The sequence below is a fragment of the Mycetomoellerius zeteki genome, unplaced genomic scaffold (genome assembly GCF_001594055.1).
Source record: "Mycetomoellerius zeteki isolate Tzet28-1 unplaced genomic scaffold, Tzet1.0 scaffold315, whole genome shotgun sequence".
NCBI lineage: Eukaryota > Metazoa > Arthropoda > Insecta > Hymenoptera > Formicidae > Mycetomoellerius > Mycetomoellerius zeteki.
The window spans coordinates 34,800-53,439 of NW_017257300.1; the positions used below are offsets into that span (position 1 = coordinate 34,800).

The following is an 18,640-nucleotide window of genomic DNA, read 5'->3' on the forward strand; positions in this document are numbered from 1 at the left end:
TCGCCCGCATTAATTTCGCATTTCTTCTACACCCCTCCGCATCTCTTCTCACCGTTTCCGAAATTCTATTGCACGTCTTCCGCATTTGTTCTGCATTTCTTCGCAGCATCTCTTCCGCATCTTTTTCGCATCTTATCTGTTTGCGTATTATTTATTTACATATCTAAGTATATATCTATACATTATCTATCGACCTATCGATGTTATCTATCTACCTTCCGATGTTCATCTATCTACGTTATTTATCTACTCATCTATATTATCTATTCACTTTCCTAAACTTTTTACATCTTTTCTGCATCTTTTTTACTTTTTCAAATCTCTTGTGTAACAAAAAATAATGCAATGAAAAAGAAATAAAATCAATATATATATATATGTATAACATTTCAAGTATATTTATTATTTTGAAATAAGTCCCACAGAACACAATTCTCTGGGTAACATTTTGAGGATATCCTTATGATGTAGACATCCTTTGAACATCCTTCAGAACTATGTTGTATGGGATGATCTCTCATAGTCATAATAGATTTAAGGGGATCCTAAAGCAAAGCTCGAACTCCAACGAAATCACCAGAGGTCGCTGTTTTTCCAGCGCATCGACATGACTTTATATACTACCATACCAATATCTTACACAAATGATACATGCAGTCGCACGTTCGTGTCAATTTTCGTATAACAAATTCGTAGCAATAAAGCGTTTAAGTCTAATTCTAAGAACTCGACGTTATTTGTTCATGCAAATTAGGTGTTTGTAGATTACTATTTCGTAAGTACCTTACTTTCGTAAGGTTGCAAAACTTTCGTATCAAGCAAATGTTATCACTGGACAGCTTGAGACGCCATGTTACACTAAGAAATGGTAAAAAATATATCAATTTCGAAATTTTGGTCGTTCTCGGCGTAAACTCCACCTCACAAATAAAATATAACAACGCATTAAAATGAGAAGATGAAAAGGAGCTAGAAATTACAAATGAATTTTTACTTATTGCAGAAATCATGCAAGTCATGTTCAAGGTTAAGATGAGGGAAATAGAAACTGCAATAATTAACTGGTTTCGCTATTCGAAGGACAAAAGCAAGGACAAAAGCAACGCGAAGAATGAGAACGAAAGCAAGGACAAAGACAACGCGAAGAATCAGGATGAGGATAATTAATTAAGCGATACTAGCGGTGTAATAGTATAACCGAATGATCTTTTCCTCTCTTTGTCCATACTCTATCTACTCTATATATCTTCACATTTTGGTCTCTCTTCCTCTACTCCTTTTTTTCTCTTTTCATTTCACTTTATCTAATATATATCTGTGAGTGAGTGTGTGAGAGAGAGAGAGAGAGGGGATGAAATGAATATGGAATAGAATGAAAGAGATCTCTCTTTATCTCCCTTTCATTTTTCACCACTATTCTTCTCTCTCTCTCTCTCTCTCTCTCTCTCTCCTCTCCCTCTCCGGTCTCTCCTCTCCCTTCTTAGTTATTTTACTTTTCGCTTTTTTCTTTTCTACTCTTCTTTTTTAGCTGTGTGTGTGTGTGTGTGTTATGTGAAACAGAAAAATCCTATGTCTTTAGACAGCTGATCGCAATGAGTGTCCCTCGTCATCGATCGCGTCATCGGACGGTTAGACACTTTTTAATAAAAGATTGGCCGTAAAGATTTCGTCAAATTTCTCCAAGCGAGAGAGGCGTATAGGCTATCTCACTCTTCCACCAATAGCGGTGTGTATACATCATGCATACACACCGTTATTGGTGGAAGAGTGAAATAGTCTATACTCCTCTCTCGCTTGGAGAAATTTGACGAAATCCTTATGGCCAGTCTCTGATTAAAGGGTCTCTACGGACGGTGAGTGTGCCTCTTGCTTACCTTCTGTACGTGGCCTATAATTCGCTAACTTTATCTTTTAATAACCCAAAAAGTAAGCGTCGAATAAAATTTTCGTAGAGGAAAAATCGTCTCAGAATTCAGTCAAGAACACGTTGTTATTCTGAATCACCCTGTTTAAGAAATTGTCTTCGTGCGATCTTGTCTTTACTTGTTACATATGTATTACTTCTATACTTTTACAAGATCCACAATAACTTCATTTATTATATCGGGTATCAAATGGACGTCAAATGAGCATCAAATGGGCGTCAAATGGACATCAAATTTTTGTAACAATTTTCGGCAATCATTTGACATTCTTTTAATGCCCTTTTGTTGTCCTTGATGCCCTTTGAAGAACACATATTTTTTGTAACAAATATGTATTTGACGAAGTTGTAAAGAGTGTGAGTGTTTCAGAAAAGATCAGGTTAAAGAAAGAGATCGTGCAAATGATATACCCTTCTCTCTCGCTTAAAAAAAACACCTTATGAGTGACTCTTATTATCTATAAATAACTTTTATGTAAATAAAAAAATTAAATTTATCGAATAATCTATATTGCAATAGTTATTTAAAGTAATCTCATTTTTTTTTAATTATAACATTCTGATCTCAAAAATAATGTTTTTCAAAATTAACTTTTTTTTTAACTTAAGTTAATTCAATCCTAACTTAACTTTTATTAAGTTAATTTTTGTTTCTTCAAGTTTTAATTTAATTTTATCAGTTTGTTTTGATGTGTTTACATAAAAAAACATTGCAGTTTAAATCAACTTCTTGTTTGTGACATTATTTTTGTTTCTTTTTATTACGTTTTTAAATATATTTACAAAATGATTTTGCGTAAAAATATTAAAAAATATGACGCCTTTTTTTACATTTTTAATGTCTTTTCCAATAGATTATAATATTCTGCACTTCTCGGGAATAAAGCACATTTCTGGAAATTTTCTGAAGCATACACATAAAACAACTATCGTTCTTCTTGCGGATAGACAAAACGTCTTGCACGATCGCGAGGCGTGTTGCCAGTCCGCAGGCAGCATGTCACACTTCGACGTTCCAAGAGAGAGTCTTTTTTGCATATGAACTAAGAAGAGAAACTGACAATCGACCTCATTAATCTGTCTCTAGAAAAGGTTTCTAACAGATAAAAAAGCGAAGAAAACGCTGATTTTTCCATCATTTAATGACTTCAAAATCGCGACTCCGCGCTGTAGGATCCTAAGAAATACACCAAGTCAAAAGAAAGTTAAAATGACTTTATTCTGACGTTATGAAAGTCAAAATGATAATTTTTGGTTACAAAATTTAAGTGTTTATTGACTTTAAGAATCAAAATTAAGTAATTTTGATTTTTTGTTGATTCTTGTGTGTTTCTTGGGATGGAGAACGATGGTGGCCCGCGCGACTCCGCGTCTCTCGCGCGTTCAAATCTCCGACTTTTGCTTCGCCTCGGCTCTCGCCTCTCGCTCTCTACCTACTCTCTCGTGAAAGTACTCCACTGATCGGCAGGCAGGGGGAGGCCCTCCTCGGGAACTCGCCTTCGGTACCTTGGTAGACGATGCCACGGCAGTCGTCGTTCGGCCGACGTTCACCTCGACTCCGCTTTCACCTGACCAATCTCGGCGATCTTGCGCGATTTCGTCGCCGTCGTCGTCGTCTTCGCGAAAATTTTCTCGCCGTCCGGAATACCAGGTGACATTTACGGCACCCACGTTGTTCGCGATCGACGTAAACGGATATTGCACAAGAGAGAAGAAAAAAAGGAGAGAGAGAGAGAGAGAGAGAGAGAGAGAGAGAGAGAGAGAGCGTGCGAAAGTACAGAAACTCAGGCCAAGTCTCATCGATCGACTTGAGCATCCCAGTGAAGTGGATCCAGGAAACGGATACGACCCTTCGGTTTCATCCGTCGACTATGATCACCCGCGTCGAGAAGATATCGAGGATAAGGATTCAGTAGAAAGCGAGTCGCCCAATCAAGCAAGTATGAAACTACTTATTGTTCCCCTTCTGTCTTTTCAGCAATTACCGCATCAGTGCCAGCTTCATGTTTACTAACACTTGAGCGTCATTGAGACTCAATTAGCAGCTGCTGCTTATTAATCATTAGTAGTCAATGTTCCCTTTTTAGGAGGTACATTTTATTTCCCGCTATTTTAAATTATTACTTATTTTAAAATATTATTTATTTATTTATTATTAATATTATTGTTACAATGTTAAAAAAAGGTCAGCTTATTTTATCAGGCATATAAAAAATATTTTAATGAATCATCTTCTGTTAAATTTACTAAAATTTGATATCTTAAAATATTAAAGTATTTCTAAAAAAGATAATTACATTCAAAAGTTATTTTATGATTTTTAAAAGCATTTTGAATGTAATTTTGATAAAATTGTGTAAATCATAACCTCGTATTTTTTTAATGGCTTAGAACTTTTCAAAGATTTCTTGCAACTTCAAATATATAATTCATTATTTGATTCTTTAACAAAAGAAATTTTAATGTTTTAATTTAAGAATTTTTTTAGAAAATAGAAACACAGTCAAGATGTAACTGATATCGATAATTTATATTATAATTACGGCTCTCTATTCTGGTGGATCAAAAGACTTTCAAGGATTTTCCATGTCTTCAAATTTCTCGAATATAATTAAAGACTTGATAATTCAGGAATTAAACCGTGAACTGTAGAAAATATAGAATTATGATTTAACCAAGATCCTTTACGCCATAATCACGGCTTTACTGGGTTAACTTCCTACTTATTAATCGCCGCGAGCAGAAATGAAAGTAGTTTTGTTGCGTGCCCCTTACGCTGTTACGCGAAAACTATGCGTTCACAGTTTCCATACGGAAAGCCTGGAATTTCGATATTTTCTGGATTTCAGAATTCGGAAATCGAGGATACATTGGGGATAAAATTATTATATATATATATAATTGTATTATATTTTTTTTAACATAACTAAAATAGCGCGGTGTTTGTGTAGGTTATCTAAAATCTTATGAATAAGAAGTTGAGAACTTTGTGCGCTCGACTGTGTCAGGAGACAAAGACGTAATAATATTATAGCGAACAAGATTGCATAATGGAAACGCGAAAGTTATATCATTAGAATTATTAATATTAGAACAACAAATCTATGTTTATTACAAGTAAAATTTCAAGATTTTTAGGATCTTATGAAACGAGATGAGAATACGAATTTAATAAATAGTACAAAAATAGTAAATGTAAAAGAGACCGAGGAGGTATAAATTTATGGAAATTATAAAATAATCATAAAAATCTTGATTTTTTTATATAAGCCAGAGAAAAAATATTTTATGTATGATTATATAAAATTATATATAAAATATTTATATATACATATATAAAAAATTATACATAATTTTATATACTTTTATATAATTTTATATAAAATATTTTTTCCCGGGAATACTTTAAGTATTCAAAATGATTTAAAGTTATATTGCGATACAATTAATTCTTCATTAATTAAACAAGATATTTATTTGTTCCGAATCTTTGTAACTAATCGGTGAATTGCAATGAAACTTTTCATAAGTCATTTTACGTAAATACTTAAAATACTTATACAAAAATATTTAAAGATCTTTATTACTATTTTTTACATTTTAGTTTATAATAATAAAAATAATAACAAATACAATAAATAAATAATAAAAATATGTTGCTCAATAAAAATAGAATATAACCACAATCCTTATATGTATAGGTTTGTTTAAAGTATAAATATATTAATATATATTTGCTATACATATACTATATCGAACCCCCTTAAGAAATGGTTCAGAAAGATAATGATGAAAGGACTCAAGGAACAATACCGTAACGGGAACGTGCCGTGTGTCGAAACGGTCTCGTATTTACTCCTAGAACTTCATTGATCGTCTTGGAAGATGAGTAAGGGGGCGGCGTGCGAATCCCCGTGACGAGGAGACGGTGCATTGCGAGAGATCGCGGCTCCGGGCAGGCGATAATTGCATATTTATGGAACGGCATGACCTTGCGCCCGTTACTTTCACTATCGCCGATCCCGAGTGCAATTGCGCGTGGTGATCCGTCGATCCCGCCGTGTCGGATCTCACGATCGCGTCGATAGCCGGTGACAAAGACGCGCGATAACGTAACCAGGAAGCGCGGTATCTTCAATGGTGAAATGCCTCGTCGTGGTTGTCATCGGACGTGTGATGATTTTTATGAGATTTTACTTGGAGAATTTAGTGACGTCATTGTGTCAATGACGTCAATTGATCAATGATCCGCCGTGATACCTTTCATTGTCGAAGATTAAGGCTGTATCATCCGTACAATCCTTGCAAAGTAAATTGAAATTGGAAATGTGTCGCTATTTATACTTTACATTTAAATAAATTATACGCGAAAGGTGCACTCTAAATTTCTTACAGTGAAATCTCACTTCAAGAAAATGAAAATATAACCACCCTTGAAAAAAAGTGAAAATATTTCACTTCTTGAAAAAGAGTGACAATTCTCACTCTTTTTAGAATGAATTTTCACTTCAAAGGAGTGAGATTTCATTCCTTTAAAGTGAAAATTCACTCTAAAAAGAGCGAGAATTGTCACTCTTTTTTAAGAAGTGAAATATTTTTACTTTTTTTCAAGAGTAATTGTATTTTCACTTTCTTGGAGTGAGATTTCACTCATGCAAGAAATTTAGAGTGTGCACGAATAACGTTATATTTTTACTCAATAATATATTTTAATATAATAGTTTATTTACCTTATTTGTTATTAAAAATTAAACGGCAATGTTAAAAATCTTAATTTTGTGTATGAATACTTTAAATATTCAATATGATTTATATATCATAAGTTTCATTGCAGTGCAAAGAGTAGTTATTCTGTAAATAGACAAATAAATAAGTTTTGTTTATTTACGGAACACACCATTAATCTCTGCATCGTAATGAAATTTTGTGTAAATTATCCCGAGCAACATTTTTACTTACTACAACACTTTTTCATTAGTTTTCAATGGAATTGCATATTTAATAGTTTGTAAAAAATAGTTATTGAAAAAGGAAATGTATCTTAAACAATATCTACAAAAAGAAATGTTTTACAATAATTATTCATACTTTTTACCTCTAGAGTATAATTACCAGGTGACTATGTCACAGTCAATTCTTACGTTAAAGACTCTGTCTTAGATATCAGAACAGTAAGATGCATAAATCAATCACAGAGTATTATCAATCACGTATCAGCATCTTCAGACATTATTTAAGTCTTGTAATAAGAATGAACTAAATACCGCTCTACTTTCCAGTTAAAAGAAAGTCGGTAATTATGATATTAATAGCAAGCGAATTCCTGATAATAAGTCTCTTCCGGTTTTTCCCACTTATTAATTTTTTTTTAAGTATCGAGTGATATATTATCACGATATCGAGGTCAGAAAATTGGTTACACGAGCTACACAATGAGGGTCCGTCGTCGATACCGCTGCCAGTTGTCAGAATTATTCGATCAATTCGCGGTGCGAAGAAAAATCTGCGAACGTGTGTGACATGAGCGGATAATAGATCGATAAGATCGGAGGGATCCTTTCGCGAGGAGGACCGCGAGAAAATCCGCTTTTCTTTTCACTTCCTGCGCTCTCGCGAATCTGAGACGATCTCATCGCGCGGGAGCTGTCTCCGGTCGCAGAAGTTGAAATTCGTTACCGTTACTGTTCCGTGGTACGACATACAGAAAAGAAGAGAAAGTATGCGCGTTATGAAGCGGGATACCGCCACCGTTGTTGGAGAGTTTCGCGCGATTTCGCGGAGTTGCGAGCGAGTTGTCGCGATTGCGTAGTGAAGGGAATTTAGAAAATAGCGCAACGGAGCTGCGTTTTGGTGAAAAATATGTTCGAGAGTTCGATCGCGAACCATTCGAGAGGTTGAGAGGTAAGTTTTTTCCTCCCCCCGACGCTCGAATCAAATTGTATAATTCTAATAATAATTGAAATGCATTCAAACGTAATTTCGATAAATCAACTTTATTAATCGATATCGTTAATATATTTTAATTATTAAATGACGCGCATCTGTAAACAAGTTTATGAAATGCAATTGCGCAAAGTGAAATCTCTCGGCTGTGCTGAAAAAAAGGCCAATGTTTAAAAATAGAAGTTCTTCGAGAGTAAAGGCTTTGAGTAAATTTAAGATTAGCATGACAACTAGAATAAATTCTAGACAACTAGAATAAATAACGCTTGTTAATTTATGTTGTTAATTTATGTTGACATCACTTAATATAATAAGATTGTGCAAAATAAAGAATTAACGAAAAGAATGTTTGTAAAATCGCAGAATGAAACTTTTCAGAATGATACAACGCGCAAATTGAATTCAATTTATCCAATAATTAAAATCTACATCTTTGAGAATAATCTAAATAGTGGAAAAATATTTTTTCAACAAAATTAACATTTGTGACATATTAAATTAATACATATTTCATTCATTTATCTTAACATGTACGTTTTAAAATACAATATTCTTAATATATTTTCCATTTACTCATAAATTGTATTACTTTGACACTAGAAATATTAATATCAATTTAACACAAAATATTTAAATAACATAATCACATTATGTTAAAGTAACACTAAAATATATTAAAAATTCAACATAAAATTTTAACAAGCTGGATTGTTTCCCATAAATACAAAATGTTTTTACTGTGTAAAAATACTTAATCAATCGAATACTATATAATACAATTATATCCAATTTGGATTTGAAATATAATTATATAATCCAATCCAAAACAGCAGCCTAAGTAAAACACAGCAGGACAAACAAAGAAATACAATTGTGCGATTAGAGAATTTTAGCTACGAGAAAGATAAGTACAAATCACTCGAGCGACCGATGTTCGATACCGATTACTTTACGGTGCATTCTGATAAATACATTAGGCCTGTTCTTTTTGGCTGAACTTTTGCATCAATTCATCTTTCTTCTTCTTCTTTCCTCCTGGAGAGAAAAGGAAGAAAGATGAACTAGTGCAAAAGTTCAGCCAAAAAGAACAAGCCTATAATTAGCGAGAAATCGGCGTAGGATCCTCCTTCCTCGGCGAAGAAACGGACGGTCGTGTGAAGTGTGTGAGTGGACTTAAGAAAAAAAGGTTCGTCACGATCGAGGACGATGAACTGGATCCGGCTGCCGATCGTCGCGTTACAATCCATTCTCGAAATATATTCTCTCCGTGGCAAGGTCGTACCTTTCCTCGTGACCTCGCGTTCCTCCGAGAACTCTGGCTCTCTTCAGCGCATGTGACTCACGCTTACACTCGCTAAGCGAAGTTCTCTGGCGATCTACTCGTGTGTGGCAGTCCGCTGCATAGCCTGTCTCGTCGAAAGTTCGATGGAAGATCGGCGATAGATAAATAAACCTCTTGTCGAATAATCCCTTCCTGATAGAAGAAACATTTATCAAATTATATAACGAGATCTTGCATAAAATTTGTGACCTGCGTTTAAGGAATATTTACAAGAATAAATGCAGAAATATTAATCTTGCACAAAATATTAATAATTGTTAGATTTGATAATCGAAAAAAATTGTAATCTGCAATTATATGGATATATTTATAAAAATAGATACAGAAATATTAATATTTCATAAAATATTGATAAATTAAACTTGATAATTAAGAAAATTTTCCAGTCTTTTTCTAATCTAACCTTTATTACATTCTAATCAATAGATTCTTATTAAACAGATCTTTCCTTTTTTTTATAAATTCGCTATTATTCCCGCCAATTGAATCTTCCCAACAAACGCTAAATATTCTTGAAATATTCATAAAATATTCCTAAAATCTCAAAAAAACATTTCAAGAATACTCCAAAGTATTCCGAATATTTACGGTATGTAAAAGAAACATTCAAATGTTGGTTAAAAATTTCATTTGTATATCATTACATATTCCGAGAATGTTCCATATATAATATTCCATATATATTCCTCAAAATTTTAATTTTTCCAAAAATTTCAGGCCAGGTTGGCCATGAATCAGTTTTTAAACAAAATTTTACTTTGGAAAACACATTTAATGTGTTTTCACCTTAGAACCCAATTTTGAGGCTCACTTCACAGACGAAGTGCTGTGCTCCTTATATTCTCTTCCAGATGATTCTTGTTTACGAGTAAATGCTCGTCGCCGCGGCCCTCTGTTGGCGGAGATGTGTACTGTTCGCTCGCTAGCGATTTTCGTGAAATATAAAAGAAATATTCACACAATATTCTGAACGTTTCATCGACATTTGCACATTCTTTTACTGTTCCGGAACATTCAATACATTGGTAATACGAATCGAACTTTCTGTGAATATTTAGCATTAGCTGGGTTAATTTAAGTCCTTCACTATCTTCGATAAATATAGATATTTATTAAATAAACGTTTCATTAGTTTTAATAAACGAATGCTTATGATTCATTATTGGCAAGTCCATCTTTCATCTTGATAGATCTTTTATTACAATCCTCGAACGCAACGCTTGTATCGTAATCCACTCAGGGCTAACTGATTATTAGAAACTCTCAACTGCCAACTGTCTTCGATCAACCACATTCCCTTTCGCAAGCAATGACAGTTCGTCGCACCCGATCGCGTGCATCGTCCCAGAAACTTATTATTCCGAATTGGTAGCTAACGGTACGCGACTTCCTCACAGTTTCGATACGAGGGGAGAATTCTAAAATAAAAATAAAAATCGGTCAGGAATAATCAGTAAAGCTCTTTCAGTATTAATAGAATATTTTCTTAATTCTTTTTAATTTTCTTAATTCTTATCTTTTCCTTTGTGAATTGTGAAAAAACTAACTTATATTAATTATAAATGTGACATCTGATATTATTGTATAAATTAAAACTAAGTTCATTAAATCAGTAATTAATTCAATTATTATATATTAATAATTAATATATTATATTAACAGATTAATAATTAATTAACAATTTAATTTCATTAAATGACATCAGAGTAACAAAAAATTTGATGATCGATGAATAACACGATAATTATTGAGCGTTTAATTAATTTAACTAATTATTAGTGAATGTAATCGAGTTGAAGTACTCGTTTCATGATTCTCTCTTTTCACTTGCGAAGCGCATTCCGCGGTTACATCCCACGACGCGTCGTCTTCTTATCGAGAGACGTAGACGAAAAAACACGAGGACGAAGGAGACAAGAAGGAGAGAGGATGAGACGAAGGAGCGCGAAAAAGAAAAGGTCGGGAGGGTGTACATATAGGAACTAGTCAAGCCGCAAGCGGCGCCGACGTATTTTTAGGAACGCCAGAGGGGATCAGGGGGTACGCGGGGAGAGTATCCGAGGGATATAGTATACCGTGGCGCGGCCTCGAGGGCGACAACGGCCGCGGAACGACGGCGTAGCCCGCCGAGTTACAGTGGACGTCCTTGCTACGTTATCTGCCACGTCGTTCGTTTCGTTTCCCTTTCACTTTCAGCCGTAGTCCAGGAACCAGAAACCCCGGATCTCTCTCCCGCGCCGAACAAAGATACGTGCGCCCCCGCCGTACCGCAGGCTGAGCCCCGTCGATGAGGAACCCTGCGGGGGAAACGTGTGCTAGATGTTGAGGAGAGATAAATGCGCGAATGCGCGATGACGCCTCAATAAACGCCAAGTTCGTTAGGTCACCGCGTAGGGTAACTCCCTATTAACGTACCTTTAAGAGCCAACTTAAGTAATAATAATAATTCATTCAGTAATTGCTCATTACTGAATTAATTATTAAATACTGGAGCTTTTTAATTTTGTCTGCTTGAAATCAGTATCGATTTTTCAATTATTTCTTTTTCTTATAATATTTTTTTTAATATTAAAGTTTTATAATATTTTTGGTGAAAATAAAGAAAATGTTTTTGTCCCTATTAGTGTACCTCTCCAAGGGGCGATGGCCCTATCAATGTGTCCCCAATTTGTGTGTCTATTCGCGCATTTGACTCATTTTAACATAAAATAATTAAAACAGATAATAGATGTAAGTTAATTGTTTTAATTAATATTGCATATATCATTGTCTTAATTATACTTATTACAATTTCAATGTACATTCATAACACAACTTTCAGTTCCGGGTATATAATGATAAGTTGAAAATCTTGCGGTATTACTGGACTCTCACATAAATTCCTCATACCTTTGAAAAATGTGTTTACTATACTTCAATAGTTAAAAAAAATAGAATATTATTTTTGGTGTCACATAAATTAATAATTTAACTTAATCAAAAAATATCTTTTCTTATTTATTTATGCTAATTTTCTTTACGGCTTATTTATATATAAAGGCATACTAATAGGAACAGTGATAGGAATAGATACTCTATGTTGAAAATTATGAGGTCGCGCGCGCAGATCGCGGCGACTTGAATTGATTAATGATGGATTAGCGATTAATTAACGTTCGCTGGATGGTCGCGGCTAATAACGCGTGAACGAAGGAAGAAAAGTGAAGGAAAGAAAATACTGTTGATTAATAAAGTAAAATAATAAAATTGTTGTTGAGTAATAAAGGCTCGTAAACCGTAAACTCAAGGATAAAAGAAGTTGAAGGCCGACATAAGTCACAGCAGCTGTCAAGAAAAATAAAAATTTGTTTGTTCGAAGAATTGTCAGAAGAAGTTTCAATTGAATTTCACACTCAGTTTGCACTTTATTGTAAATTTAATTTTGCATCATTGTAAATAATATATTATTAATCTGATTTTATAATTGTGCGAGTCAGATTAAAGATTGCATTATTTATTATACAATTTTTAAGAAGATAGAAAGAAGTTTGATTTATAATTAGTAACTTTTTACCAAAAGCAAAAATATATCTGCTGACTTCATACATTAAATCGCGATACTTTAATGCACTTCTCCAAATTTTATCTATTTTATATATAAATTTAAAAATATAATTTTTTATATAGGTCTATAATTTTAATTAAAATACTTAAATGTTGATCATTTGGCTCCTTCGATTCTCCATTCTTATAGTTCCCAAAGGCTTGCAGCAAAAAACTTTTCATTTTTTACACATTCTTAACACTCCCCGTTATAACAATTGCATTCGTTAAAAATAAGAGAGCTGGAAATAAGATTGAGATAAATTGCCAATTTATAGAATGGCGAAGAACCAACATCAGAATGGCATAATACCGGGAGGTGGCATGGTGTCCGGCCCGGATGATTTTTCGGACGGTGAAAGCACTCCTCTGACTCAGGACTATGGTGGAAGGTATGACGTATCATCATCATTAGTAATTTCTTCTCTCTCCAAAATTTCCAAAATTTCAAGGATGAAATAAAATTAAATAAAATAGAAAACCGAAACAAAAAGATAAAAAGATATTTCTTCTAATTTGCAATTTTTCTGAATCGTTACTTATTGAAATAATTTATTTTAGATTACATTCGATTATTCAAATTAAAAAGCATGAAATCTCTTCCTTTTTCCCTCGAGAAGGTTTAAAGAAATAAGAAACTTACATAATGTTGATTATAAATGTTTATTTGTTAATTAATGATATTTCGATAAACGACGATCAATTTGAACGTAGCCAACGCACGATTGTCGAGACAAAAGGATGGGACGTGTTCCGGAATCCGCCAATGAAGACCGACTCGAACTCGGGTTCCATGGCAAACCAGAAATGCCTAGAGAGGATGGTACAAGTAATCAAGGTCATCGTCTACCTGCTTGTTTTTGTCATAGTGTTGGGAAGCGGTGTAATTGCCAAGGGCACGATTCTCTTCATGACGTCGCAGCTACGACAAGACAGAAAAATGCTCTACTGCAACAGGCAATTAGGTGAGACTTAAATATAAGTGTTATCCTGGCGTAAAAACTTAATTTGTATGATTCAATTCAATAAAGTAAAATAATCCAGTTCTGACCAATTCAATTAACTAAAGATTGTGTATTACAAACTATAAATTTTACTTTTAATTACAAAAGAGCAGAAGAAAAAGAGAAAAAGAGATATTTGTAATATCCCATAATTATTTTAATCTTAATAATTATTATCGCAACTTTTCCTTGCAGATCGAGAGAACCAGTACATAGTAACACTGCCCGAGGAGGAGAGGATCGCTTGGATATGGTGCATAATAATTTCGTTCACAGTGCCGGAATTCGGCACGCTGGTACGCAGCATTCGCATGTGTATCTTCAAGTCCTGGAAGAAGCCGCAATTGATGCACTTTCTCGTGGTTTCCATCATGGAGACATTTCACGTGGTGGGTCTGGCTTTGATGTTCCTTGCGGTGCTTCCGGAACTGGACGTCGTAAAAGGAGCGATGCTGACCAACTGCGTGTGCTTCGTTCCCGGATTGCTCGGTAATTTCATTCCAATTCAATCAATTTTCATTCGATTTCACCTCGTTCAACTCGAACGCACAGAAAGAACGATTTTGCTGAAGTATCTAAAAATTTAGCTCACAAATCTGAAAATAATTTGATTAGACAATCCAAATATTGCGTTGGAATCTCAAGCATAATGATCAATGTTGCAAAAAGTTTTGAAATTCTAGCAAATAGTTTGAGCATCCTATGTATTTATCTCTTTGTGTGGTCCAAACAAAATTATTTTCAGAACCAACTAAATTTTTCAGATATTTTAGCAAAACCATGAATACATAAGAATTACATAAGAAACTATAATATATAAAAAGTAAGAGAAATAATAAGAAAATGTCAATAAAGCAAGAGAGGGAGTGAAATATTAAACAAAATAAAAATAAATTTTAATCTAATCTATTACATTATTTGCATATTAATATATATAATGCGTTAATATAATTGCCAAACAGTGTATTACATGTTATCTAGTTCTGAATACTTGATATTAAATTCGAAAAATGGGGACACTTGATCTTGTTTTCAATCGCGATTGCTCGACTTTCGCGTTCGATTTTTCCACGGTTCCGTATTGCCGAGCGAATAATCATGAAAGTAGTGATTACACGAGAATAGGTGAAGTGAAACACGCTACATGCATTCGCAGGCCTACTTTCCCGCAATAAAAGTAAAGACGATTCCAAACGATTCGTTCTCGTTCTCGTCGATATCGCCGCTCTGGCAGCACAAGCGACCAGCTTCGTCCTTTGGCCCTTCCTGGACAGTTCAAGACGATCCTTATGGCTGATTCCCCTTACGCTGATTCTCGTCTCCTGCGGTTGGTGGGAAAATTACGTCTCCATGCAGAGCAGAATCGGTGAGTTCTCTAATCCTTTACGGTCCAAATCTTTTTATTTCAAATTAAAATAAAATTATAAAAAGAAAGTTTTTAAATCTTTTGTAGAGAATACTGAGCTTCTATAATGACTTAAATAATTACCCTGGAAAACATTTTTTGTATAATTTGTTAGAATTTTTATATAAATTTCAGAATGTTTGAATAATTTATAATTTTTAGAACATTTATCAGGTTTTTATACAAATTGAAACACTTTTTAGAAGTTCAGAGAAAGTCTACATCTTTTCTCAAATTTTTCATGTATATGAATTTTCAAATATAATAATATTCTAAAATTTTTCAGATTTTTATTCCATAATTTTTAATAAAATGTTATAAAATTAAATTATCAAATTCAAATAATATCATGGTTGGCTCACAAACAACTCTTTTAAACATCTTTTAAACATCTTTCTTTATATTTCTGTCGATTTCTTTTCGTAGGTTTAATTAGATCGCTCGGCAGAGTGAAGAAGGAGATGCAATTAACGCGTTACTTCACCTACATGTTGGTGTCCGTCTGGAAGATCGTGGCATTCTTCATCAGCTCGATTCTGATACTACATATCAAAGGGGAGACTATCGGGCATCTCTTCTCCATGTTGAGCAGTGCCTTCGGTGACCATAAGATCACGGTTACTTCCATCAAGTCGATAAACAGCGGCAATTTGCCCGATCTCTCGGAGATTTTAACGGGCGACATCACCGAGGTCGTTAACGCCGACTTCAACACGCCCATTTATGTCCTCCTGCTACAAATCACTGGCGCTTACTTCGCCTACGTATTTGGTGAGCGAATCATGAGATTGAAACTAACTTGGAGAAAGATAAGAATAATATAATCATAAAAATAACAATAAAATTTGCGATTTATTATAATCATAGCTCTTGTCAAATAAGTACATAAGCTATACAGTTGAAAAATTCATGTTAAATGTAAAAATTAATACAAAAACACTGACACAATTTGTAAGCAATCGTGAAAGCATAATTTCTCGATAAAATTGACACGTACAATTAACACGTTTTAATAAAATTAAAATTTATATATTAAATTAACATATTATGCATTTATTTTTAAATTTACATTTTAAAATACATTATTTTATGTTAATTGTTATTTACTTATAAATTGTGTTATTTTTAAACTAAGTGTTCCACTTAGCGCTCACAACGTTAGCGAGTATTATTTATCCAAATGAAATGCAGCTTAAAAAATGTTGAATATCAATTAAATCAATTTAATACAAAATATTCAAATAACAAAATCATATTACATTAAATTAACATTCTAATATGTTAAAAATGTAAAAAAAATGTTAGCGCTGCGAGGATCGCTTTTAACACGAATACAAAATTAAATGTGCGCTGAAAATGTTTTTACTGTATATAATATTTTGATCATCTTAAGAGGACACTATTTAATTAAAATTCGAATTATACATGTAGTAAAATTCTCATAGTTGAAATAACACGGAAAAATATGGGTTAACGCGGTTAACTGTTTGATTAAACAAGAGATTCTCTATTGAACTCGTTGAAGATATTTTTTAATTAATTAATGTTTAACATCGTTTCATCATCCAGGCAAGTTTGCGTGTAAGATCCTGATCCAAGGCTTCAGTTACGCGTTCCCGGTGAATCTCACGATACCGGTGTCGATCTCGCTTCTGATCGCCGCGTGTGGTCTGCGCAACAACGATCCATGTTTTTTCCACGGCACGGTACCGGATTATCTGTTTTACGAGTCGCCACTGCCGAACTTCCTCAATGACTTCGTGTCGAAGCAGTATGCCTGGGTGTGGTTGCTGTGGCTGTTGTCGCAGACCTGGATCACCCTACACATCTGGACGCCCAAATGCGAGCGTCTCGCTTCCACGGAGAAGCTCTTCGTCGTACCGATGTACGACTCTCTACTGATCGACCAGTCGATGGGCCTCAATCGGAGAAGGGACGATCAACCGGAAGTCAAAGTCGAAGTAAGTATCTTCAGTTAGAATGGCTTTGAATAAAATTTGCGAAATAAAATAAATTATGCATGTTAATTCTTTAATTTCTCAGTTAAAATATCTTTTATTTAAATATCTTAAATGAAGATCTGAAGAATTTTAAATAAGGATATCTTAAATTTTTTTAATATCTTAAATAAGGATTATTTTAAATAAAAATATAAAAAATATTAACTTGAAAATATGTTAGTTCTTAAATTAATCTATTCGGGTTGATCGACAGGATCTGGCAGAAATAGAGAAGGAGAAAGGCGACGGTGACTACGAGACAATCTATGAGCAGACGGATGGTTCAACCACACCTCCATCCGCGGTGAAGAGCAGTGATCATGTAACTAGGATCTACGCTTGCGCTACCATGTGGCATGAGAATAAGGAAGAGATGATGGAATTCTTGAAGAGTATCCTACGCCTGGACGAGGACCAGTGCGCGCGGCGCGTCGCCCAGAAGTACCTCAAAGTTGTCGATCCCGACTACTACGAATTCGAAAGTGAGTAATATTGCATTGGCAATTTAGGTAATGTCGGCGCCTTGATAAAAAAAACCGTCACTAAAAAATCGGTATTAGAGTTGCAGCGTTGGAATTTTTAAAATTTATGATATAGTTCTAAAAAATAGAATACATATGTATAATTAAAAGTGTAACATGGAAAGAAAGTGAAGTTATGCATATTCGCTATCCTAATCAAAACATTTCCAACTAGCAGACGTCTTTAAAATATTTAAATAATTACTTAATATTAAATTTTTAATATTAATTAAATATTAAGAATATATTTTGAAAATATTATCTGTTGATTCGGTTGTTCCAATTCGAAATTTTTAAAATGTTCTCCTGAAAAGTTATACATTTGGAGATGTGTGTATCATTTTTCTATTAAAATGGTTCATTGCTTCACATATGGAAATGTGTTCCTCTAGCTCACATATTCTTCGACGACGCGTTCGAGTTGTCCGACCACGACGAAAACGAGTCGCAGGTGAACAGGTTCGTGAAATTGCTGGTCGGCACGTTGGACGAGGCCGCGTCGGATGTTCACAAAACGAGGATGCACGTGAGAGCGCCTAAAAAGTATCCGACTCCGTATGGTGGACGATTGGTATGGACTCTTCCCGGAAAGACGAAAATGATTGCTCATCTGAAGGATAAGAGCAAGATTCGACACAGGAAGCGATGGAGTCAAGTATGCATATTAATTATTAAAAAATATAACTATAATAATAAAATTTTTTAGAGTATCCTGAGCACTCCATCTACCTACTTAAGGGGGGCACCTCATGTAATGGGTCAAAAAAATCGAAAACATTTTTTGCATAATTTAATAATTTAACCCGTCAGAGAAATATGTCCCTTGAGTTTTAAAACAAAATTCGAAGAATTGACATAATTACAAATAATTTTATTGCGGACTGTCAAGTAAGTAAATTTACGCAATAAAATCATCTGT

At 34.0% G+C, this 18,640-nt stretch overlaps 1 protein-coding gene across 3 annotated transcripts in view; it reads left to right on the forward strand.

The window, feature by feature from the left end:
- The first annotated feature begins 3,467 nt into the window (after nucleotides 1–3,467).
- The window catches only part of kkv (hyaluronan synthase-like protein kkv), a 30,637-nt gene continuing 15,464 nt past the window's right edge, over nucleotides 3,468–18,640 (forward strand). For 2 of the 3 annotated variants that reach the window (XM_018451616.1, XM_018451618.1), the window contains exons 1-9: nucleotides 3,468–3,864; nucleotides 13,070–13,183; nucleotides 13,506–13,756; nucleotides 13,991–14,284; nucleotides 14,952–15,161; nucleotides 15,627–15,971; nucleotides 16,770–17,161; nucleotides 17,415–17,682; nucleotides 18,114–18,376. In XM_018451616.1, the coding sequence (XP_018307118.1) occupies nucleotides 13,071–13,183; nucleotides 13,506–13,756; nucleotides 13,991–14,284; nucleotides 14,952–15,161; nucleotides 15,627–15,971; nucleotides 16,770–17,161; nucleotides 17,415–17,682; nucleotides 18,114–18,376 (2,136 nt within the window). In that variant the 5' untranslated portion in view covers nucleotides 3,468–3,864; nucleotide 13,070. Of the gene's footprint in view, nucleotides 3,865–7,761; nucleotides 7,826–13,069; nucleotides 13,184–13,505; nucleotides 13,757–13,990; nucleotides 14,285–14,951; nucleotides 15,162–15,626; nucleotides 15,972–16,769; nucleotides 17,162–17,414; nucleotides 17,683–18,113; nucleotides 18,377–18,640 lie in introns of those variants that run through there. The other variant, XM_018451617.1, reaches the window with a different exon arrangement.